Source organism: Bufo gargarizans, chromosome 7, assembly GCF_014858855.1.
Source record: "Bufo gargarizans isolate SCDJY-AF-19 chromosome 7, ASM1485885v1, whole genome shotgun sequence".
Lineage (NCBI taxonomy): Eukaryota > Metazoa > Chordata > Amphibia > Anura > Bufonidae > Bufo > Bufo gargarizans.
The window spans coordinates 38,853,686-38,878,459 of NC_058086.1; the positions used below are offsets into that span (position 1 = coordinate 38,853,686).

General features: G+C 44.5%; 2 protein-coding genes across 5 annotated transcripts in view; one reads left to right on the forward strand and one right to left on the reverse strand.

Moving 5' to 3' along the window:
* The window catches only part of ZZZ3 (zinc finger ZZ-type containing 3), a 33,987-nt gene extending 16,885 nt beyond the window's left edge, over positions 1–17,102 (forward strand). For all 3 annotated transcript variants that reach the window (XM_044300467.1, XM_044300468.1, XM_044300466.1), the window contains exons 3-12: positions 5,855–5,993; positions 7,077–7,224; positions 7,431–7,540; positions 9,308–9,376; positions 11,681–11,782; positions 11,927–12,022; positions 12,376–12,531; positions 12,744–12,878; positions 15,719–15,819; positions 16,385–17,102. In XM_044300467.1, the coding sequence (XP_044156402.1) occupies positions 5,855–5,993; positions 7,077–7,224; positions 7,431–7,540; positions 9,308–9,376; positions 11,681–11,782; positions 11,927–12,022; positions 12,376–12,531; positions 12,744–12,878; positions 15,719–15,819; positions 16,385–16,529 (1,201 nt within the window). In that variant the 3' untranslated portion in view covers positions 16,530–17,102. The remainder of the gene's footprint in view (positions 1–5,854; positions 5,994–7,076; positions 7,225–7,430; positions 7,541–9,307; positions 9,377–11,680; positions 11,783–11,926; positions 12,023–12,375; positions 12,532–12,743; positions 12,879–15,718; positions 15,820–16,384) is intronic.
* The window catches only part of AK5 (adenylate kinase 5), a 194,635-nt gene continuing 186,862 nt past the window's right edge, over positions 17,002–24,774 (reverse strand). For both annotated transcript variants that reach the window (XM_044300470.1, XM_044300471.1), the window contains exon 14: positions 17,002–20,056. In XM_044300470.1, the coding sequence (XP_044156405.1) occupies positions 19,988–20,056 (69 nt within the window). In that variant the 3' untranslated portion in view covers positions 17,002–19,987. The remainder of the gene's footprint in view (positions 20,057–24,774) is intronic.

Below are 24,774 nucleotides of genomic sequence, written 5' to 3' on the forward strand. Positions count from 1 at the left end.
AAATTGAGCTATAATGAGGGTTTATGAGTTGGCAGGAAATCAGAGATAAGGTGCCATCAGCTGAGCTGTCTGACAGGAGACAGTATAAACACAGAGCCTGCTACTAGAGAATCTCAGGGCTGTACAGAGAAAGGGGCTGAACATTTTTTAATAAAGACTAATTGAAAAAAATGATTTTTAGTTGAAATTGAGTAAAATGCAATAATAATAATAAAGCTGTGCATAGTCTGTAAATAAAAAATATAATAGTTTTATATATCTACAGAGGAGACGACGCGCTGTGAAGAGCAAGCAGTGCTGCTACCTCTTCAGACCGCTGGTCGGCAGGGTGCCGGGAGTCGGGGCCCCCCCCCCACAGTATAGTAGCGCTGCACAGCCCCTTTATCTGTTGCATGTCACATATCAAAATAACCGACGCACAGTGGCGGAAAAAAATACAGTTTTTATTTTACATCCAATTAATCTAAAAGATTGCTCTGGTTATTAAAGGGGCAGTGCAGGATTTTGATATTGATTGCCTGTCCTAAGGATAGATTATCAATGTCAGATTAGTGGGGGTCCGACTCCCCCTGCCGATCAGCTGTTCGGTGGGATTGCACCGCTCCATCCATCGTGTAGTGGAGGCAACTGGTTCCCATTCACTTCAGTAGGAGCAGCGCTGGTGTAACCAGCCACACAATGGATTGAGCCATGTAGTTATGATGTCGCAACTAAACAGCTGATCAGCGGGGGTGCCGGGTGACCCCCACCGATCTGATGGCCTGTCCTGAGGGTCCGCATCAATATCAAAATTCTAAACCTTCTGATCTTCATCAGGGCTGTGGGGTCAGAGAACGACTTGGGCTAGCTCTACATGGCGACATTTTGTCGCACCAATGTTGCGCAACAATTTTTATAATAGTAGTCTATGGTGTCGCACTGCGACATGCGACATGCTGCGACTGAGATGGATTTTTCTGCAACTGTCGCGTTGCAGTCGCAGCATGTCGCAGTGCGACACCATAGACTACTATTATAAAAATTGTCGCATGACAAATGTTGCAGTGCAGTTGTGCAAATGTCGTTGTGTAGACCTAGCCTTAGGCATCTTTTTTTTTTTTTTTTTTTTCTTTTGGAATTTTGTCATGCTCCGCCCAGTGTATATGTTTTTACATTTAGTTTTTTTTGTTTGTTTTTTTACAACTTAAAGGGGTATTCTCTTATCAACACTTATGGTATATTGCTACAATATGCCACAAATGGCAGATAGGTGCAGGTCCCACCAGTGGCACTCGCTCATGTCCCCGAAATGAAGGGCAGCGCATGTCTACAGAATGCTCTCCACTAGCCGATGGAGCGCCGCCATCTCTCCCTTCAGCTCTACGGATCTGCCGGAAATGGCCAAACCAGCGCCCAACTGTTTTCAGAACAGTTTTTCATAGCCGCACATGTGCGGGGCGCCGCTCTCCCTTCATTTCAGGGACCCTGTTCTGGAGATGGGAGCGAGTCAGAGAGCTGGGACCTGCTCATATCTGACATTGGTGGCATATCCTAGCTATACCATAAGTGTTGATATGGGAAAAAACCCTTTTAAGGACTGCCTGATATACAGCAGGCAGTCTCCGCACTGATATATGTGCTGCACAGGTTTAAAGGGATACCCAACACAGGGCTCCGTGGAGAGGAATTGTCTGTGTTTCCTACACTGTACGCAGTGCCCATGACTGGCCACTAGAGGCGCTCCATGTTCTCCTCCCATTATTATCTGGCTCTGCTCATAGTCTGATTATAACGGCAGGTAACCAGTGTGCGTAGCGGGTTTTATCCGGAATTGTTATACGATCGTGGCGTCGCATCCCCGCGTCTTACCTTCCAGCTGCACGTGACAATCCCCTCTGACTGGTAAACTTTTGTAATCCTTCCGGTGGAAGGAGTCCCCTGTCCGTTCCCCATGACACGTGTGCATTAGTAAATTCTTGTGTTCCCCATTCGGAAACAATTTTCTTAGAACTGCTTTGTGCCATACCTCTGTTATTCCTCCTGGAAATGTTTTACGAATGGTAGCTACCATTTCACTTGTCAATAAGGTTGTGGTTAGGAACTCATCTTGTCAGACTGTGTGGGGGCAGACCATTTTAGGCAAGGGAAAGGTGACACCCTGTTTAATTTTAAAGGCGATGTACACCATGGGGGATTTTTTTTTTTTTTTTTTTTTGCATTTTACTCATTTTAAGCAAAAAATATATATATATATTTTTTTTGGGTTGGTCCTTATTAAAAATCTTCAGCCATTTCTGAGATACAAGGGTTAAAAATAAGTCTGTTTGCAAGCTGTCACAGTCTGTTTTCTTTGAATCCCATCATTTGACGTTTCATGTGTAGCTCTTATCTCTTACCATATTCATATCCGTTTGACAAGAATTGAGCTGTAATGAGTGTTTATTAGGTCTGGAGATCAGAGATAACAACTACAAATGAGCCGTCAGCTGACAGGATTCAAAGACAACAGGCTGTGACAGCTTGATAACAGACTGACTTTTAACCCTTGTATCTCAGTGGCAGCTGAATATTTAATAATGACCTACTAAAAATGTATTTGTTAGCTGAAAATGAGTAACAATGCAATTACAAAAAAAAAAAAAAAATTCCTTGAAGGTGTACATAGCCTTTAAGTGGTCATCAGTACTTTTATGGGTGGGGGTCGGACTCCCAGCACCACGGCCCATTGAGTGTCTAAATGTGCCACAAGCACTATGGCTTCTTCCCAGTATTCCAAGCACAGCGCCCCCCTGTTGGAGGGTGATTGTTATTGCAACTCAGTCACATTCAGTCATGAGAGGGAGGCCTCTTAAAGCAGCTAATCAACTGGGGGGCCAGACGTCGGAACCCCGCCAATCAGATATTGATGACTTATACTTAGGTCATCAATATTTAAAGGAGTTGTCCAGTTTATCCTCAGGATAGGTCATCAGTATCAGTTTGGCGGGGGTCCGACTCTCGACACCCGCCGATCAGCTGTTTGAGGAGAAGACGGCTCTTGTACGAGCGCTGCCTTCTCTGCTTTGCTTACCTGCATGCCGCAGTGATGAGCAGTGTCATTACCAGTATGGCGTCTCCATTCACTTCTATGGGACGGCTCCTTCCTATGCATTTGAACAGATAGAGCCGGCCCACAGAAGTCAATGGGGACGCCATACTTGTAATCACACTGCTCATCACTGCAGTAAGCAAAGCAGAGAAGGCAGCGCTCATACAAGAGCCGGCTTCTCTTTAAACAGCTGATCCGCAGTGATGTCGGGCCCCCGACGAGCTGATGTAGATGACCTATCCTGAGGATAGGTCATCAATGGTAAAAAGTGGACGATCCCTTTAATCCTTCATTATAAGATGTGCAGAGATCTATCAATACATTAGTGAAGGTTGTCGACTTGGTTACATTTAATTGCCACTAGATGGCGCAGTTATAAAGCAGATCCGATGCCAGCAGTGTTTATTATGTGGCCCCCCCTTCTCTGAGCCAAAACCAGGAGCGGATCCGAAACGCGCGTTCTCTCTACAGGTGCCCAGCGCATGTATATCCTATGCTCCCTGCCATAATGACGTGTAAATTGTCTTCCTAATGTATGAACATTGTACTGTGCGTTACGACCAGTGTGAGGAAACTGTAGAACATGGAATATTCTTCTAAATTATTATTGGCGTAGGTAATCTGCACTGACACCGTCTAAGGGTGTGTGTGCGCGGATGCAGATTCTGCAGCAAAAAAAACGGATTTCCAGTGTGAACCGCTGCAGGTCCCTGCGAAGATAAGGGTCGTTCACACTGCTGCATTTTCTGCACAGAAACAGCGGATTTCAAATTAATGCACAAAAAATTCCGTAGAATACGTGTCTGTACTGATCGGCCCTTCATAGCCTGAACCCATTGCTTCCTTCTGGAGAAGCAGCGTCACTTATCTGTGGCAGACGCTTATCCCCGCACCGATTGTAGCTTTAACCCCTTCTACCCCAGAGGATTTTTCATTTTTATTTTCGTTTTGCGCTCCCTGCCTTCACAGAGCCATTACCTTTTTATTTTTCCGTTCACATCGCCGTAAGAGGGCTTGTGTTATTTTTTTGTTTTTTTTTTGCGGGACAAGCTTTACTTTCCAACGCCACCATGTAATACTGCATATGATGTAGTGGGAAGCAGGAAAAAAATTCCAAATGGAGTGGAATTGGAACAAAAAAAAAAGAAGCTATTCTTCCACAGTTTTACAGTTATTCGATATGTGATAAAACGGACCAGTTAATTTCATTCTACAGGTCAGTACGAATCTGGCGATACCTTATATGTATAGTTTCTCTTGCATTTTGATACTGATAAAATAATAAAAAACTTGGAAAAAATCAGTTTTATTTTTTGGTTGCCGTATTCTGACCCCTATAACTTTTCTGTAGTTATGTGTACGGAGCTGTGTGGGGGCTCATTTTTTACGGGGTGATCTGTACTTTTTATTGATACCATTCTGGGTTTGTGCGGATTTTCTGATCACTTTTTATTACATTTTTTGTGGGAAATAAAGTGACCAAAAGCAGCGAATTTATAGTATGGGCACATGGTGATACCCATGATGTGTATTTCTTTTCTGATTTAGAATTTTTTTATTTTTAAAAACATTTTTTTTCTTTTTTTTTTTTTATAGTTCCCACAGGGAAGTCTAAAAAGCAATTATTAGATTGCTACTGTCATAGACTCCGATGCACTAGTTTCCTGTGGAGCTCTGCTACAGACCGGGGCTCCATAGGAAACACTCCTGCCATTCTCAATGATTGGCCGCTGCGAACACGCTTTGGCTCCTCCGATCGCCACATGGGGGAGCCAGAGCATTACTGGAAGCGTGCGGATACGGTAATTTAATGCGCTCAGATGCCCTGGTCTGGATTAACCATGTGGCTATGACACCCGCTCTGGAGCGGGCGCCACCTTTAGAGACCTGGCCAGTGCCGTTTAAAAGGACATGTTTATTGTGGAGCTTAAAGGGCGTCTGTCAGCAGTTTTGTACCTATGACACCGGCTGACCTGTTGCATGTGTGCTTGGCAGCTGAAGGCGTCTGTGTTGGTCCCATGTTCATATGTGCCCGCATCGCTGAGAAAAATTATGTTTTAATATATGCAAATAGGGGAGGAGCAACGGGGGCGTTGCCGTTACACCTAGAGGCTCTGCTCTCTCTGCAAGTGCCGCACCTTCACTGCCTGGTCCTGTCAATTAAATTGCAGAGAAAGCAGAGCCTCTAGGTGTAATGGCAACGCCCCCATTGCTCCTAGAGGCTCATTTGCATATATTAAAACATCACTTTTCTCTGCAAAAGGGTTTTCTGGGACTTCGTTATTGGATGATGACGGATCCTCAGATCGGTAGAGATCTGGCACCCATAACGTCCACCTGCCAGAGACTGTACAGTAGACAGAAGGCGCCATCCTCTGTGTAGTCGCTGGCGTATGGCAGTTCAGCTCCCATTCACTTTAATGATGCCGTACCCCAGCAAGGCCACTACACAGTGGACAGAACCTTCTGCTTCTGGTTCCGTCCACTGTATAGGTTCCAGCACCGCAGCTGCCCTGGACGGCTGCTCAGTGAGGGTGTCAGATCCCCACTGAACTGATCAATAAGTCGTGGGAGGCCCCTTTAAAGGTTTGCTTAGCTGATGCCTCGCTCACATCCATGGTCTATACAAGAAGAATGCTAAGCATGGGACACTAGGCAGGTTCTGAAGGATTCCTAGCGCCACCTAGTGGCTGTGTGAGGAAACGCAGTTACTGAACACTGCAGGTTTTCTGCACTAAGCTCGGATTTAACTGGTTTCACTGCTAACATTTGCTTTTGTCCTTCCAGTTATCAGAGGCTTTTACAGACTATTTCCGTGCTGGAGGCGCAGCGCTCTCAAGCCGTTCTAGACGTGGAAAGGTTATCTGAGCAACAGAGGGACGCCCTGACCGATCCCATCGGATTCGTGGAGACTCTCCAGAAGAAGGTACAGTGCCGAGGCAGCCGTGAGCTGGGGCAGCTTCTGCCTCCATCTTTTCCATATAAGGCCACTTTTACACTCGCGTTTGGTGCGGATCCGTTCAGATACTACAACCGTCTGCGTCCGTTCAGAACAGATCCGTTTGTATTATCTTTAACATAGCCAAGAACGATCCGTCTTGAACACCATTGAAAGTCAATGGAGGACGGATCCGTTTTCTATGGTGCCAGGTGGTGTCATAGAAAACGGATCCGTCCCCATTGACTTACATTGTGTGTCAGGACGGATCCGTTTTCTATGGTGCCATATTATGTCAGTGAAAACGGATTCATCCCCATTGACTTACATTGTGTGTCAGGACGGATCCGTTTGGCTCAGTTTCGTCAGACGGACACCAAAACGCTGCAGCCGTCCACTGTGAAGGAGAAGCAATGCCTCCCCTTCATTCTCAGGGTCACTGGCGTTCCCTGAAGTTGGCCCCCACCAATCGTGAAGTCATGGCGTGTTTAAAGGAGGTGCACACCCCTTTAAGATGCTTTCAAATTCGCCTTACACCCTGTTCATCCCATGGCACGGTTGGCTGATAGTCCTGACCCTCGGCCACATTTCCTAATGGTTTGGGAATAATTTGAGCCACAGGATGAACAGCACGAAATGTCTTCTTTCTGCTGGTTGCTATGGTAATTGATATTACCGTGGTGATGAGAATGCATAGATACCGGCCCATCTGGAGGCAGGGGATGCATGGGGGACGGTATAGCCTTGCAGTGATGCTGTGTGCATACGTCTTATCTCCATGGGGTCCGCAGCCTGTGACGCACCAGCTGTTGTGAAACTGCAACTCCCAGCATGCCTTTTACCGTCGTGGCATGGTTGGGGGGTGTAGTGTCACGACAGCTGGAGACCGCTGATTCTATTAGATGCCCCACTAATCATAACTAGCGACCTATTTATGTGTGGACACAAGGCCCCATGACAACACTGATCGGTCGGATTCTCTGCTCATGCCCCCCCATCATTGACTCGTCTGTGTAATCGCCCCCGTCGGCTTGTTAATTATTCAGCGTGTCTTCTTTTATTTTCTTATAGATGGACCTTGGGATTCCTCGCCCCCAGAGGATCGTCCAGTTACCAGAAATCTCCTGGGACCAGTACACGACGACCCTCGGAAACTTTGAGAGAGAGTTCAGGAACCGAAAGAGGAACTCGCGGCGGGTGAAGCTGATATTCGATAAAGGTCAGTAGTCGATGACTGGGATTCCATCTTGTTTGGATGGACATTGTACACGGGTAATCGCTTAGATAGCATTTCCCCCCAATGTCTGAATCGGTCTCTTTAGCTGGTTCACAGTAGTAATCTTCAACCTGTGCCTTTTACAAAACTACAACTCCCAGCATGCACTGCCAGCCACGCTGAATTGCCTGTGTTGGTTGCCGTTACAGTCGGGTTACATGCCAGTTCTCAGCGAGCAGGAGACAAGGAAGGGGAATCGTCGTCTTATTCTGTTCTACCCCAGAGCGACAGTCAAGAAAGCTCTGCGAGCAGCGTCCAGGTGAGCGGCGTAGTGTCTTCAGGTTACTGCATGTGCAAGTCGCAAGGTAAAAACGGATTTAAAGGGATGTGTTCATCAGATATAGACAAAAAAAATGTATTTTAACCCGGCTGCCACCTGCACCATATTAGAAGGTCACGGTGAGACAGTCGGTCCTGCAAACTGCTGTACAGTTATGGTGCGGACCTAGAAGCTGTCGGTGCCGGCACAGCCGAAACCCTGTCTTAAAGGGGTTGTCTCACTTCAGTAAGTGGCATTTATCATGTAGAGAAAGTTAAAATAAGGCACTTACTAATGTATTGTGATTGTCCATATTGCTTTCTTTGCTGGCTGGATTCATTTTTCTATCACATTATATATTGCTAGTTTCCATGGTTACGACCACCCTGCAATCCAGCAGTGGTGGTCGTGCTTGTACAATATAGGAAAAAGCACTAGCCGATGTGCGCTCCCATGATCCCGGCCACCAGAGAGGCTGATGCTTTTTCCTATATTGTGCAAGCACGACCACCGCTGATGGATTGCAGGGTGGTCTGTAACCATGGAAACGAGCAGTGCATAATGTGATGGAAAAATGAATCCAGCCAGCAAAGGAGGCAATATGGAGAATCACAATACTTTAGTAAGTGGCTTGTATTAACTTTCTCTGCATGATAAATGCAACTTACTGAAGTGAGAGGACCCCTTTAATGGCCAGGCTCAGAGAGAATTCCAATCCTGGCTGTTTAACCCCATAGATGCAGCGGTCAATGGCGACTGCAGCATCTGTGTGTTTTCTTTGCAGGAAGGTCCCTCTGTAAACATCCTGCGATTGTGTTGCAGTGGCTCCAATGGGTTGTCGTGTTGGCCGGCTGCCTGACAACTGCTCCCAGGTCTGCCATGTATTTACAGATGTAATGCAATGTGTTACAGAAGCGATCAGAGGGTGACATTTACTATATATTAACATGTCATTCCCCCCCCCCCCCCAATATTGAACAGCCACAGCTGTAGGTCTATCCTGCTTTCCAAAAATAAATAAAATGTGATATTGGTACGATTTATGAAATGGTGCAGTTTTCTTCTTGGACACTAGGTGTCAGCAGAGGCAGCATGCAGTTTTAGCATACATTGTTAGAGGGGTTCTCCGGGCTATCCGCAGGATAGGTCATCAATATCAGATCAGCGGGGGTCCGACTCCCGTCACCCCCTCCAATCAGCGGTAAGAGGAGGCGGCCCATGCAGTGCGCACCTGCTGTCTCCCGCCTCTCTTCCTGCTCTGCTGCTGCTTTGCCATAGACAGCAGCTGTGAGAAGGGAGACGGCACGTGTGCACGCGGTCTCATACAGCTGATCAGCGGGGGAACGCCGGGTGTTGGACCCCTGCTGATCTGATATTGATGACCTGTCCTGAGGATAGCTCATTAATATTAAAACCCAGGACAACCCCTTTAATTGTGCCTCATCACAGAAAATCCCTTTAACCTGGGGTCTGCTGCGGCTCCCGAGGGCCCCGCCAAAGACCCTGTTTTGCAGGGAAGTTTCAGCTAACGATGGATTACGTGTCTTCTGAATAGCCGTCCATGTAATATATGAATGATCCACTATGTCACAGCCTAATGGAGCACACGGACAAGGGTTTTATCCAACCATGATGACCCCGCTTATTTCGGCTGCTCTCTCTCGTTGATTGATGGGGGTCCGGCTGATGAGGCTGTCTGATCAGCTGCCGGCGTGTCGTAAATGCTTGGAAGCCTTGTTAACTCCTTAATGTCATGTTTTACCACAGATAAGAGGTCGGTTATGTATGGACTCCAAACCTGGGACCTTCAATCAGTTGTGGACTGTAGAGGAGCAGGTAACACGTGGTGAGGTGTAATAAGTCTATACATAGCACCCAAAGGGGTTTGTACCATTCTTTCTTGTTAGAGGAGTTCCCCAAAAAATAAGATTATTGTTGAGACCCCCAATTCGCGGCTGCACTCACTATTCTGCTGGTGCAGTCACTGTGTACATACATTACTTATCCTGTACTGATCCTGAGTTACATCCTGTATTATACTCCAGAGCTGCACTCACTATTCTGCTGGTGCAGTCACTGTGTACATACATTACTTATCCTGTACTGATCCTGAGTTACATCCTGTATTATACTCCAGAGCTGCACTCACTATTCTGCTGGTGCAGTCACTGTGTACATACATTACATTACTTAGGCTCCTTTCACACTAGCGTTCGCGTGGTCCGCTCGTGAGCTCCGTTTGAAGGAGCTCACGAGCGGACCCGAACGCAGCCGTCCAGCCCTGATGCAGTCTGAATGGAGCGGATCCGCTCAGACTGCATCAGTCTGGCGGCGTTCAGCCTCCGCTCCGCTCACCTCCGCACGGACAGGCGGACAGCTGAACGCTGCTTGCAGCGTTCGGGTGTCCCGAGTCACTGTGTACATACATTACTTATCCTGTACTGATCCTGAGTTACATCCTGTATTATACTCCAGAGCTGCACTCACTATTCTGCTGGTGCAGTCACTGTGTACATACATTACATTCCTTATCCTGTACTGACCCTGAGTTACATCCTGTATTATACTCCAGAGCTGCACTCACTATTCTGCTGGTGCAGTCACTGTGTACATACATTACATTCCTTATCCTGTACTGACCCTGAGTTACATCCTGTATTATACTCTAGAGCTGCACTCACTATTCTGCTGGTGGAGTCACTGTGTACATACATTACATTACTTATCCTGTACTGACCCTGAGTTACATCCTGTATTATACCCCAGAGCTGCACTCACTATTCTGCTGGTGGAGTCACTGTGTACATACATTACTTATCCTGTACTGATCCTGAGTTACATCCTGTATTATACTCCAGAGCTGCACTCACTATTCTGCTGGTGGAGTCACTGTGTACATACATTACTTATCCTGTACTGATCCTGAGTTACATCCTGTATTATACTCCAGAGCTGCACTCACTATTCTGCTGGTGGAGTCACTGTGTACATACATTACATTACTTATCCTGTACTGATCCTGAGTTACATCCTGTATTATACTCCAGAGCTGCACTCACTATTCTGCTGGTGCAGTCACTGTGTACATACATTACTTATCCTGTACTGATCCTGAGTTACATCCTGTATTATACTCCAGAGCTGCACTCCCTATTCTGCTGGTGGAGTCACTGTGTACATACATTACATTACTTATCCTGTACTGATCCTGAGTTACATCCTGTATTATACTCCAGAGCTGCACTCACTATTCTGCTGGTGCAGTCACTGTGTACATACATTACTTATCCTGTACTGATCCTGAGTTACATCCTGTATTATACTCCAGAGCTGCACTCACTATTCTGCTGGTGCAGTCACTGTGTACATACATTACTTATCCTGTACTGATCCTGAGTTACATCCTGTATTATACTCCAGAGCTGCACTCACTATTCTGCTGGTGCAGTCACTGTGTACATACATTACTTATCCTGTACTGATCCTGAGTTACATCCTGTATTATACTCCAGAGCTGCACTCACTATTCTGCTGGTGCAGTCACTGTGTACATACATTACTTATCCTGTACTGATCCTGAGTTACATCCTGTATTATACTCCAGAGCTGCACTCACTATTCTGCTGGTGCAGTCACTGTGTACATACATTACTTATCCTGTACTGATCCTGAGTTACATCCTGTATTATACCCCAGAGCTGCACTCACTATTCTGCTGGTGGAGTCACTGTGTACATACATTACATTCCTTATCCTGTACTGATCCTGAGTTACATCCTGTATTATACTCCAGAGCTGCACTCACTATTCTGCTGGTGCAGTCACTATGTGCACCTACAGTATTCTGCTGGTTGTCTTCGGACACCATCAACAAGCCCTACAACCTATCTCATCTTATCTGAGCTCCTGTAAATCAGTAAAGGGTAAAGCTTTCCAGAATGAAAACTCACCAGAACAACCCTCTGAAGACATTTAAGTCAACAAGATGTCGGCTCTGACATCTGCAGAATTGTGAATGCAGCTTTGGAGTGTAATCTAGGCCGTGCTTTAATGGGAGGCCGACAAAGAAACGCACTATTTTAGGGCAAGTTTTCTTTTTATTGATCAAGATGTCTTATATTCACGTGCGTTTTATTTTAGAGAAAACTGGAGCAGCTTCTCCTGAAGTTTCCTCCTGAAGAGATTGAGTCGAAGAGGTGGCAGAAGATCGCTGATGAGTTGGGAAACCGCACGGCCAAGCAGGTGACTTGTACTGTGGGTGACAGGCGCCATCACAGCCTCCTTGCATTGGAGCACCAGATGACCACCCACGACCATCTTGTAGAATGTCCTCGCTTCTGATGTCTGCAGAAGAAATGTCTTATTGCTTCTCTTACGTTTTCACAGGTTGCCAGCCGAGTTCAGAAGTATTTTATAAAATTGACCAAAGCTGGCATCCCTGTGCCAGGAAGAACCCCAAACCTATACATGTATTCTAAGAAGGTAAGAGGGGCCATGCAGCGTCATTTTTAGTCATCCATATAGTATGATGGTCTTTAACATGTGGGGGGAGACGGAAGCTACATTTTGCAGGTTATTTACATATAGACAGGTATTATTTTACTAACATGTGAGGATCTATACAGAGCTTGGCATCCAACTGAAAAGGACAAGCATTGTGACATTTCTAATTTGTACCGCTGACTGTCCTTTTCAGTTGGATGCCACCTAGTGTACAGCCTGTCATGACACCAAGTATATACTCAGTGGCGGCCGAAGCTCTATTTACTCTCTGGTCATGGAGGTGAGTGCTTGCTCTTTTGGACCCTATGTGATTCCTCCGCTTCTGCACACAGGCATCAAGCAAACGGCAGCACGTTCTCAACAAGCATCTGTTTAAACCCTCCACCTTCATGACTTCCCATGAACCTCCGGTGTTTATGGAAGAGGACGACGACCACTCCAGCCGGGACCTTGATGCAGCTGCTGACGACGACGAGGAGGACGTCTCGGTAATAAGCCCTAAGGAACATTCCACTTGTCTCAGTTGTGTCTTAAGATCCGCACTCTCGTAGTCTGCTGTGGTTTCCAGCGTATTGCTTTCCAGCTGTTGTGAAACTGCAACTTCCAACATGTCATGACTGTGAGCATGCTGGGAGTTGTAGTTTCATAACCGCTGGAGACAGTGGTTTTGATTTGATGACGTTGGTCTTCTGTCACTCAGGATGAAGAGACTATTCCCGCCTCTTGCCGTGGACTCGCAGAATATAAAGAACTACTTGAACTTAAAAAATTGAAGAAGCAAAGGCTCCAAGAAATGGAGGCAGAGATCGGCTTTGTGCAGCACGTTGGCTTCAAAGTAAGATGATGTTTCAAGGGCCATGTCCACACGTGGCGACCACCACATATGCATAGCGAATCTGCTGCAGAATCTTCATGTGTAAGATACAGATTTGGAGCAGTTTTCAACCATTGACATTAAAAGTCATGAAAATTTGGATGCAAAATCTGCTGCATTTCTGTCCCCTGTGCGCGGACCCTATTAGTTGTATCCTGGTCTCTCTACTGTGGCTCATACACAGTTGCGCCGCTTGTTAACAAAGCACAGTTATGATTACTATAACCATTGATTTGAATGGGCATGGTGTAATACACAATTTCTCCTGCGGTGGCGCTGCAGGGAAATTGTATATTTAGTGTCCAGATGCCCCACAGATTACAGCTGATCGCTGGGGTTCCCATCAGGATGACTTCTTCATCTAACTTATTGTGATCAGGTTTAAACATGCTGGCTACCAGCAGCTGCCCCTAGTGGTAGCGTGTTAGTATACTGTTTGGGTATGTTCACACGTCAGATTTGGCATTATTATTATTATGATGTATTATTAATGCGCCTTTCATTCCATGGCGCTGTACATATTAAAAGGAGTATACATATATATTAAAAAACAAGTACAATAAGCATGAGCAAGATGAGTTGCAAACTAGTACAGAAGGAGAGAGGGCCCTGCCTGTGATGGCTTACAATCTACATGGGATGGGAGAAGGACACAGTAGGTGCGGGTGAAGCTGGTCATGGCGGTATAGAGGCAGCAGGGTCACTGGTTGTAGGCTTGTCCGAAGAGGGGGGTTTTCAGGTTTCTTTTGAAGCATTCCATGAGGTTGTGCCAATTTGTAAACTTGGGGGGCAGCGGAAGAGACAAATGAAGAGAACCAAGTAGATTGTAGTCAGATTGGGGGAGAGGTGAGTTAGAGAGATTAGATAGGGAACAGAAGCAGGTAAAGATAAGATCCAGTGTGTGGCCATCTCTGTGGGTGGCAGTGGAGGACCATTGAGAGAGGTCAAAGGAGGAAGTAAGTGCAGTGTCAAAGGGTGTCGGCCATGTTTCAGTCAAACTCAGGAAGGAAAGTTTGTGAGAGATGAAAAGTTGTGAATGTAGGAGAGTTTATTGCAGACAGAGCGAGCGTTCCAAAATGCTCCTGCAAGAGGGGCAAAGGGAGCAGGGGTAAGGGGAATGGTTTGCAGGTTTAAGGGGTTGCCGAAATTTGTAGAATGAGATGGGTGGTGGGCAGTAGATATAATTGTAAGGATTTTCTGAGGAGGGACAGGATTTGGAGAGAAATCGCCAGCGGTTAGTAGGTGGGAGTAGGAGAGGGCATGAGGTGGTGTGTGTTTGAAGAGAGAAGCTTTTATGTTAATAAACAGATCTGTGCAGGGGGTTAGATGGAGGGAAAGATGAATATTTCCTTGCTGGTTGTAGGGGATATTGCAGCAAGTGTAGAAAAATAGGGGTGATAACTGTGATAAGTTGAAACATTGTTTGCATTAAACATTTCAGTGTCCCTTGGTTCAATTCTGGTATAATTCAATATGTGCACTTATAGGATGTAAGTGCATATTCAAAATTGGTCACCAGTCCACATCTGATGTATGCAAATAGGGCTTCCACAACCCCCTTCACATGTAGCGGAAATTTTGTTGGTATATTTTTTAGCAGTGCAGCAGAAAAAAAAATTCTGTGAAAAATAGCAGCAGGCCACATATTTTAGGCCTCAACCAGCAGCACATGCACAAGTGGAATGTAAGTGTCAACCTCAGATTTGTGCCACGTACCTAGTGGTAATACATGGAGTTGTAATGCATGGGAATCAGTGAGAACAGTATTCGTTCTGCTCTTTTGCTCCCCCTAGTGGTGACCTACGGCATCGAGCATGTAATGTTTGCAGGAGATTTGGAACTCTGTGTCAGGAAAAACTCGACTCTGACTGCTATAAAGATGCATTATGAACCTTAGTAGGATGAGGTGATGATGATGTTATAGTTGGGGGGGTAACTTTAAATACCTCCCCCCAGTTCTGTTGCAGAGATCACATCCCTTTATTTTCAGATGTCAGTTCAATAATCAGACTACATACCCATACCATTAGGTGCAGAAGTATCGACTCCTGGTTTACAAGCAGTGGACTTTTGTTCACTATACAAAATTCATCCTGTTGCATGTCTAGACATCATTTGCTGCTAGGGGGCGCCATTTACAGCATAACGTGGGGAATAGGCATAAAATGGGACTTCCTGCTTTGTGGGTGGTTTTTATGATGACTTTACAAAGACAATAAATCCATGTCTTCAAAGCAACAACTGCGCTCAAGAGGCTGGAAAGTATAATTGCACCAGATGCCGGCTCCCTGCACTGATCTGTATTATACTCCAGAGCTGCATTTCCTGCTTGATTATTGTCTGTACACTTTGTCTGTTTTATATATATATATATATATATATATATATATATATATAATACAGGAAGAACTAACTATATTAGCTTAGCTAAGGTGTGGCACGTGTCTGACCACAAATTCACTATTTCCAGTCATAACCAGCAGAATAGTGAGTGCAGCTCTGGAGTATAATACAGAATGCAACTCAGGATCAGTACAGGATAAGTAATGTAATGTATGTACACAGTGATGCACCAGCAGAATAGTGAGTGCAGCTCTGGAGTATAATACAGGATGTAACTCAGGATAAGTAATGTATGTGCACAGTGACTGCACCAGCAGAATAGTGAGCGCAGCTCTGGAGTATAACACAGGAGGTAACTCAGCATCAGGATTGTGTTTATAGTTACTCATCTTTTCATGTGCATTATATATATTTCCTTAAGATAAAATCCATAATCTCTTCTCCCGTTTCTGTTACAGTGTGACAATTGTGGAACTGAACCAATCCAGGGTATTCGGTGGCATTGTCAGGACTGCCCTCAGCAGATGTCTGTGGATTTCTGTGACTCCTGCTCTGACTGGTGAGTGTTCATGGGGGGACTGGAGGCTTCATCTGCTGCAGTCACTTGTGCAGTCCCAACCATGGAAAACTGAAGGCCTGGTCATCTGCCAGATGAGTAGTGTTGTGATTGTTTTTGTGTTAGGCTGGTTTCACACTAGGGGCAGCCTTCTCCGGCGTGTGAACAGCCTGCCGGATCCGTGCTGCCGCTAGTGCACGCGTGCCGCCGGAGGTCCGGCCGCAGCACGGTAAACCTGTCGAGAGGCGGCCGTAATAAAACTAAGGCTGAATTCACACGTCCGTGGAACACTGTCCGTGAGATGCCGGAGTAGCATCCTGCTTAGTGCAGGAGCGCACTGCGTCATTGGTTGCTATGACGCCGTGCGCTTCGTGCCACCGCTTCTGTACAGTAATACACTAGTATGATCTATAAGAGTGTATTACTGTACTGCTGCGGCGGCAAAAGCGCACGGCATCATAGCACTAAGCAGGATGCCAGTCCGGTATCTCACGGACGTGTGAATTCAGCCTAAGACGGTCGTAGTTTTATTCTTACGGCTTCCTTTTTTTTATTTTATTTTTTACAGTTTATATGAAACACAGACCCACAAAGAGGATCACCACCTGGAGCCGGTGTATAAGGCAGAGACATTCCTAGACAGAGATTACTGCATGCCGCACAGCACCAGTTACAATTACCTGGACCCAAACTATTTTCCAGCAAACAGATGACGTGAGCCGGACATGAAACGCTCGGCTCGGTAATCTCTCTCCACACGCAAAAGGCCAGCGGAGAAGTCCTCGGATCTCCCGAAATTACGTGACTGTCTCTGCTCTCACAGCATGATACCTAACGTGGAAAACACAGCTCCATTATCCTCCACCTGCAGCGACAGCAGCAGAACATTCCACTGGTGCATAATGACCTCATCCTCCGGGAGCCTGCCCCCTACTGGCGGCCTGTTCCAGAACAACATGAACTTACAGTGCACGTTACGGCCCTTTTTTTTTTTTCCCCAAAGGCTTCTGAAAAAACAAATGATTAAAAGAAAAAAGAAAAAAAAAATTGGTCAAAATGTGAACTATTTATATTAAAACCGGTTTACTAGCTTGCAGTTTTGTGAAATATTTTTTTTTATTCCTTTTTTTTGCACAGAAACTTGACATTTTGAGAAGGTTTTAACCGATCACAGTGTTCGCTTAGAAGACGCTACTGTTAAAAAGACGACAGAACTTTATTTACACCCCCCCCCCCCTTTCTGTACGGATTTACTCCAGTCTCTGCTTGACTATGAGCTGCTTTTACGTGACGGATGATTAACTACAATCAAGCACTACAGATCGGGGTCTGTGGCTGCTTCTTTAACCAGCTCGTCCTGTGTGCGTGTGCACGTGAAAGTCAAAAAAGGAGAAGAAAAAAAAAAAAAAAAAAGATTTTCACTGAGATCTATTTTTTAAATGTAATGTTCAGATGATCATGTGACGTGTACAAAATATGGTGAAAAAAGTGCCACTCATAGTTACTGTGTAAAGTCTAACACTTCAGCCTTTCTTAGGTCCTTCCTTAGATCAAGACGTTAACTACACAGCCTTCTGCCTCGAGACTTTACGGATCTTCAATGCAGCCCACCCAAGGTCGAAAAAATAAATAAAATATATATATAAAAAAAAAAATTTACTGCCTATTGTAAAATCCTCTCTGTATTGTAATTTTTTTCTCTTTTTGTAGTCGCACAAAATCCATAAAAGATTGTATTTTTATTAATATTTAAGCTCGTGGTTACATAGATCTATAAGGAGGAGCTGCATACGGTCAGGAGATCCTTTACGTACAACGTCCTATAGATTATCCCCCCCCCAGTAATGGAGTAAGGATCTGTGACTAAACTCTCCGGCAGGGAAAGAGTAGACATTTTGTAACTTTTTTTTATTTTTTATTTTTTTTCCTTTTCTGTGTAAAACCGTATGTTCTTAACTCAATTGTCAGGAGGACTGTAAAAAATAAACTGTGTGGGTACTATATGTTTGTACATAAAGTTGTCGTTTTTAGTGTCTTGGTATCTCACCCCAATACAATGGAGGAAATAAAAAAAATAAAAATAAAATCTTTACGGTCGCCATGTGGAAACAAATAAAATTCACCCAGATGCAATAAATTGATACCAATTCTTCGATTTTATTTCATGTATATCTTGTCGCCATCATGTCATCACATCATACACCTTGATGGTTTTGATTGGGTTTTGTACAATTCGCCGTCGTCCCCTGTTTTACACGGTCTATTGGTTTTGATCATGCAGTTTTTTTGTTTTTGTTTTTTTACGCTGTGAAATTCAGCAAGAAGTCGACAAGAACTTCACTGCAAGAATTGATGATGTCACCAAGATCACTACACAGTGAACGCGAAGACAATCCCAGCAGGTAGCAAAGTACAAATACTTTATAAAGAAAAGAGAGCAGCCGAGCAAACGCAGAATCCGTTGTCATTCCCTGGCAGGCCGCCGCCGGCACTTTGTTTTTTATTTTTTGCTACAGGCGATTGATTTTGGTTGGAGCATTTATGCGAAACCTAAAACAAATACCGGGGAGGGGGGGTGTCATTTATTATGACCCCTGTGCCAGTTTTTGGCATAAAAAAAAAAAATCACACGGCCTGGCATGCGAATGTTTATAAGCATGTGCTCGTAAAATTGGGCTCTTCTCACATTTTTATGCCACCCTCAATTCCCCGGGAAAATTCACTGTAATTTACCGTACGCCAGAAAAGTGACGATTGGGGCTGGAATAGACTTTAGTCTAGGCACGGAGAACAGAAACTATCCCCTTTGCGACCAAATCTGCAACAAATATACGCCAAAAAAATGACGTATATCTAATAATAAATGAAGCCCTATGTTATTCATAGCTGGAGGCTGAAAACCTGTCTTGACGCCGGTGCAGGGCTTATTACAGCAGAAGCTCAGAGCCAATGTCTTCCATTTCATCTGGACGGGTTTTCTGGCCCCAGCGGCCTTACTGCCGACAGGCGGTGAACTTTACATGTTCTGCCGTTTACTTACCGCACGTTTTTTTTCTATTATTGTAGTATCTGAAGCCATATTGATAGCCATGAAGGGGAGAGAGCGAGCGCATGTGAGTATCAGAAGCCAGAAAATGGCCGCTGATAGCAGTGGAGACCTTCCTGCTAACAGCTATATATTTAAAAGTAATGGCTCTCTGATTTTTGCAAAACTACAACTCTCAAGAGCCCCGTGGCTCTCAGGGCCTGCTGGGTGTTGCAGTCATATCATGTATAGAAGTTGTAGTCGGAATATCCTTTTAGGGTACGACCCATAAAAGCTGTGAGTTTGATACACAGAATGGTTTACGGTCGCCCACTGCAGGCACTTTACCAGCAAATGCGTCCTTTCAAGTGTTCCCCAGAGTAGTGGAGACGTGTCCTAATTGAGGACGTCAGTGGGACACCTGCGGGTTCTGCCAATGGCTGCGTTAAGTAGTACAAGTGCATTCACCCACACTTCATCCCTCCGAGCTTTATGGTTTTGTTTCTACTAATTTACCTCCCATTAAGGAACCACTTAGGCCGGTTTCACACAGGGACATTTTCAGCAATTCACCCGCTACAGAATCCAAACAATAACCCACACGGTTTTTTTGTTGTTGCTATAATCCTCTTTCAGGTTTAGGAATTGTGAGCCATATTTGAAAAGTTGCCATCTTTTTTTGACTGGAAGACTAAAAAAACGTCTGCAGGATCGCTCCCTACGGAAAAGTGGCATTGCACAATGTGGGGAGTTTTATCTATAGTGTTGAAGGATACATGAATTTAGGAACAGGGGAAAAAAATGGTGCACTGGGCCTGATAAATTTAGTGCAACTTGAAAAGCAGGGCGCATTACTGCTCCTTACACCACCTCGTTGCCCAATGCACTAACCCTCGTTTCCCATGGGACAAATGCCCTGTGTGATCCGTGCCTACAGCGCCACCTTGTGAGTGCCTTCTCCTGGGATAGAAGCCTGCAGCGTTCCAGTTGACGTGTGTATAGACTGTAGGGATCACCCATCTTTGACTACAGTATAGATAGCATGCACTGGTGTAAGGAGGAGGCGCCACAGATGAGGAAATATACAAGATTTACACGTTGCTCCCATCGCTCGGTCGCTGACTCCAGCTCACCCCTCCGTGAGCCTCAGAAAATCGAGTCCAGTGATGCGCAGAGCTGAAGGAAGACCTCGTCCAGAGACTTCTCCGCATTGATCTAGAAAGAAAAAAGAAAAGGATTTCAGCAGAGGAATCTCATCTCTAATACGGGCAGCACGGTGGCTCAGTGGTCAGCACTGTTGCTTTGTAGCTTTGGGGTCCTGGGTTCGAATCTGACCAAGGAGTTTTTATGTTCTCCCCATGTTTGCGTGGGTTTCTTCCCACACTCTAAAGACGTACTGATAGGGTTAGATTGTGAGCCCCATTGGGGACAGAGTGATGCTAATGTCTGTAAAGTGCTATATAAGTGAGTATTATAATAAATAATACGGCTCCGTGATGCGCTTCACGTTCACACACATTGGCCAGACAAGCAAATCCTATATGAGAAACTCGCAGTGTGTGTCCATGTGAGTTTTCATTCTGACCTTCGCACCTCTGGCAGGATCGGCATAGCATTATGTCAGTGTCATTCAATAGATTCCAGGACTTTTAGGGTCACACGGCCTAAGGGCTCATGTACGCGACCGTATGTATTTTGTGGACCCTAATAGAACAGTCCTATTCTTGTCCGTGATGCGGACAATAATAGGACGTTCTATTTTTTGGGGGTGGAACGGACATATGGAATGGGTCCGTTTTTTGGGCGGACCCATTGAAATGAATGGTTCCGTATATGGTCCGCAAAAAAAAACCCAGAACAGACATGGAAAGAAAATAAGTTAGTGTGCATGAGCCCTTATCCCTGGCATCCTCAAACTGTGGCCCTCCAGCTGTTGCAAAACTACAACTCCCACCATGCCTGAACAGCCTACAGGTATCAGCCTACAGCACGGCATTGTGGGAGTTGTAGTTTTACAACAGCTGGAGGGCCGCAGTTTGAGGATCCCTGCCTTATCCTGTCAGAACGGGAACTCACACTGACGCACGCTGCAAGTTTCTCGCATTGAACTCGCTAGTGTATGTCTCGCCTTAGCGTAGGTTCACATGGTTTTGAGGCAGAAGTTCGTGGAGGCTTTTCAGCCAAAATCAGAAGTGGATACAAAGGGAATTGGAAATATAAAGGAAGAACTTCTCCTTCCGATAGATCCACTTCTGGCTTTGGCTGGAAAACCTGCCTCCAAACCTCCCCAAAAAACTCCATAAGAACCTACCCTTAGGATTCTCTCATCCTTTAACGGGGTAAAGAAAAATATTTAAAAAATGGCTTCTTCAAAAAAACAGCACCACCCTTGTCCATGGGTTGTGTCTGGTATTGCAGATCATCTGCGTTAAAGGGGTTGTCCAATCTTGTGATTCCATGGTGAGATGGAACTAAACGCAGTCCTTGCGCTACTTCCGAAACTGGATTCCAGAGTGGTATCTGACGCAGAGCTTAAAGAGGTTAGCTGATGAAAACAACTGTCCATATGCCCCATCATATAAGGAACGCAGGGTTCCCCCACTTGGAACTCCCCTCTATGAGCCAAGAGCAATTCTTCATTGCCCGGCCTGTAGACGTCTTCCCGTGTTTCTTTCTGTGATACATTGTGCCATTTCTCGGGCTCCCCGGTCTCGCTGCGGTATGTGTCCTCCATCTTACAGGCTGACGAACCTGTCTGAGCAGATCAGCTCCAGGTCTGCACTGACCTTTTAGGTTATAAGAATAAGGTAAAGTCCACCGATCACCAACGCAGTGTCATCGGCTCGGCCCTGAGAGGTTCATGTTCTTAAGGTAAAACCGATAGGACATGTCCCCGTTATCTTATGCTCGTTGGTCTTCATGCATCTGCGCACGTTTTCTAACAGGTATAAATGACAAATTATATGTATATTTTTTTTTTGTTAAAGTTGCACAAGGGTGGAGCTGAGACAGGTTCTTTTAAAGGGAGCGTGTCACCAAGAAATTCACTGATAAACCAGACACGATGCCTTGTAGGGCTAGATCAGTTGAATGTAATAATGCCTTACATTTAGTGATCTGTTGCTTCATTCTGGAGAAAAAGTACTTTTAATCCATATGCAAATGAGCTGTTAAGTGCACTGAGGGAGGGACTAAGTCACTCCGTGCAACCTTGCGCTTCCTGCTTCCTCTGCCTGCCCCTCAAACTCCTTCATTGACAGGACCAGGTAAGGTGACTATGCCCTGTCAATCAAGAAGTAGAGGGAGGGGCAGGCAGAGGAAGTAGAGGGAGGGGCAGGCAGAGGAAGCAGGAGGAGCAAGGTTGCACGGAGTGACTTAGTCCCTCCCTCAGTGCACATGGCTGTATGTCCTAACATAGATAAGTTATTTGTGTGTGTGTGTGGGCCTTTAAATTGTCCTTTTAACCAGTCTGAAGAAACAAATCAGCTCAGATGTAGCTGCTCCTCTTCCTTGTAACTCTTTTTTAAGTAAGTCACCATGGTATCACAAGTATTTTAGGCATTTCTACTACTGCAATTTACCCCCCTTTATGTGAATGAAGATGAGTAGCCATACCAGCCATGGCCACATCGAGGAGAGTGGCGCTGTTTCTGGAGATAAAGAGATTTTTTTCTTCTATAACCCTGGACACCCCCTTCAGAGCAACGTAAAAGGAACTGTCCAAGAAGAACCTGAGACACTATGTTATACCCTATGCAGGACCTCAGGGCTTCCATATATGGTATTCTTTGAATCCCTGTGTCATGCTCCGCCCACTTGCCATAACACAGTGTATGAGCTTTTTTCTGGAGTGTTCCTTTAAATACCAATTATATAAATGTGTGATACTTTACGCTACATAGTCGCAGAGGAAAGATTTCAAATACAAATCTCCCACAAAGTAAGCTATTGTATGGGGTCAAAATACATTTCTCACGACACAAGACTTGTACACATCCTATGTGAATTTTAGAAAAATGGGACAAATTTAGCCGCTTTAAAAAAAATATTCCCTTCGCGTCTCTTTATTCCAGAGTCTCCTGTTTCGCTGTAGTTAAGTGGTGACATAAATACATGGGATGGGAGTTAATTATTGTCCATGTTCAACAAAGAAAAAACTGAAAATTGAATTGTTTGAAGCCCCAGGTGCTCAAGGCAAGAACGTGGTGAAACGGTCAATTTCAGAGATGGTCGCCCAGTAAGAAGCTGCACTTGGCAGATGGACGGGTTAAGACCACGAATATAATATAAAAGCGCTGCCCGCCGCTGCACACTCGGAAACACAATTTACCTTCGGCGGCTGTTTTTCTTGGCAGGAGAAAGATTTTGTTCTCCAAATAACAGAGGGTTTTTCAGGTTCAGGAATGGTGAGCCGTAATTGAAAAGTTGCCGTCTCTACAGTCCAAACCGGAGGTTTCATTTGTGCAGGCTTCACTCGTGTGAAGAGTAATTAAATGGGGAAACTTTGGAGACCATGATAAGAATGGGAATTTTATCTAATTCTTGTCTTTCGATGCATAAATATTTTGCTAGAACTTATCCCAATCCACATATTAGACAAAGTGAAGACATATACTATAGCATTGATGTTCCAGCCTTCTCCTGAAGGCACTGATGTTCCAGCCTTCTCCTGAAGGGGGTGCTGTTGCCAAGCCTGCTTGTTGGGATGTGCCTATTGATCATTTTGCCTCCATATGGCCCTTGGATGTCTACAGCGCTCGATGCTTCTATGAGTCATCGCCCAATCCACTCTCATCACAACTGAGAGTCACACAAGATGATTTTGATAAATCCCTTCCAATATTTATTCTGAATTTCCCTCTCATAATAAGCAATGCACATTGTATGAGCTGCCAAGAGGAGTGGGGGAAGGAGAGTGATACTGATATGTGGATATGTCTGTTCCCGAAAGTTGTCCCTTTTCAGATTACATTAAGCTAAAATTATTTACAACACTAAAACTACAATGCTGCCTTATGGATGAGAAGAAATCTACTAGAAAACTAAACCACCACCATAAAAAAGAATATAATTAAGTAATACGTCTCATATGTACAACAATATAACTACTATAATACTGCCTCCTATGTACAAGAATATAACTACTATAATACTGCTCCTATGTACAACAATATAACTACTATAATACTGCTCCTATGTATAAGAATATACCTACTATAATACTGCTCCTATGTACAAGAATATAACTACTATAATACTTCCTCCTATGTACAAGAATATAACTACTATAATACTGCTCCTATGTACAAGAATATAACTACTATAATACTGCCTCCTATGTACAAGAATATAACTACTATAATACTGCTCCTATGTACAACAATATAACTACTATAATACTGCTCCTATGTATAAGAATATACCTACTATAATACTGCTCCTATGTACAAGAATATAACTACTATAATACTTCCTCCTATGTACAAGAATATAACTACTATAATACTGCTCCTATGTACAAGAATATAACTACTGTAATACTGCTCCTATGTACAGGAATATAACTACTATAATACTGCTCCTATGTACAAGAATATAACTACTATAATACTGCTCCTATGTACAAGAATATAACTACTGTAATACTGCTCCTATGTACAGGAATATAACTACTATAATACTTCCTCCTATGTACAAGAATATAACTACTATAATACTGCTCCTATGTACAAGAATATAACTACTATAATACTGCTCCTATGTACAAGAATATAACTACTATAATACTGCTCCTATGTACAAGAATATAACTACTATATTACTGCCTCCTATGTACAAGAATATAACTACTATAATACTGCTCCTATGTACAAGAATATAACTACTGTAATACTGCTCCTATGTACAGGAATATAACTACTATAATACTGCTC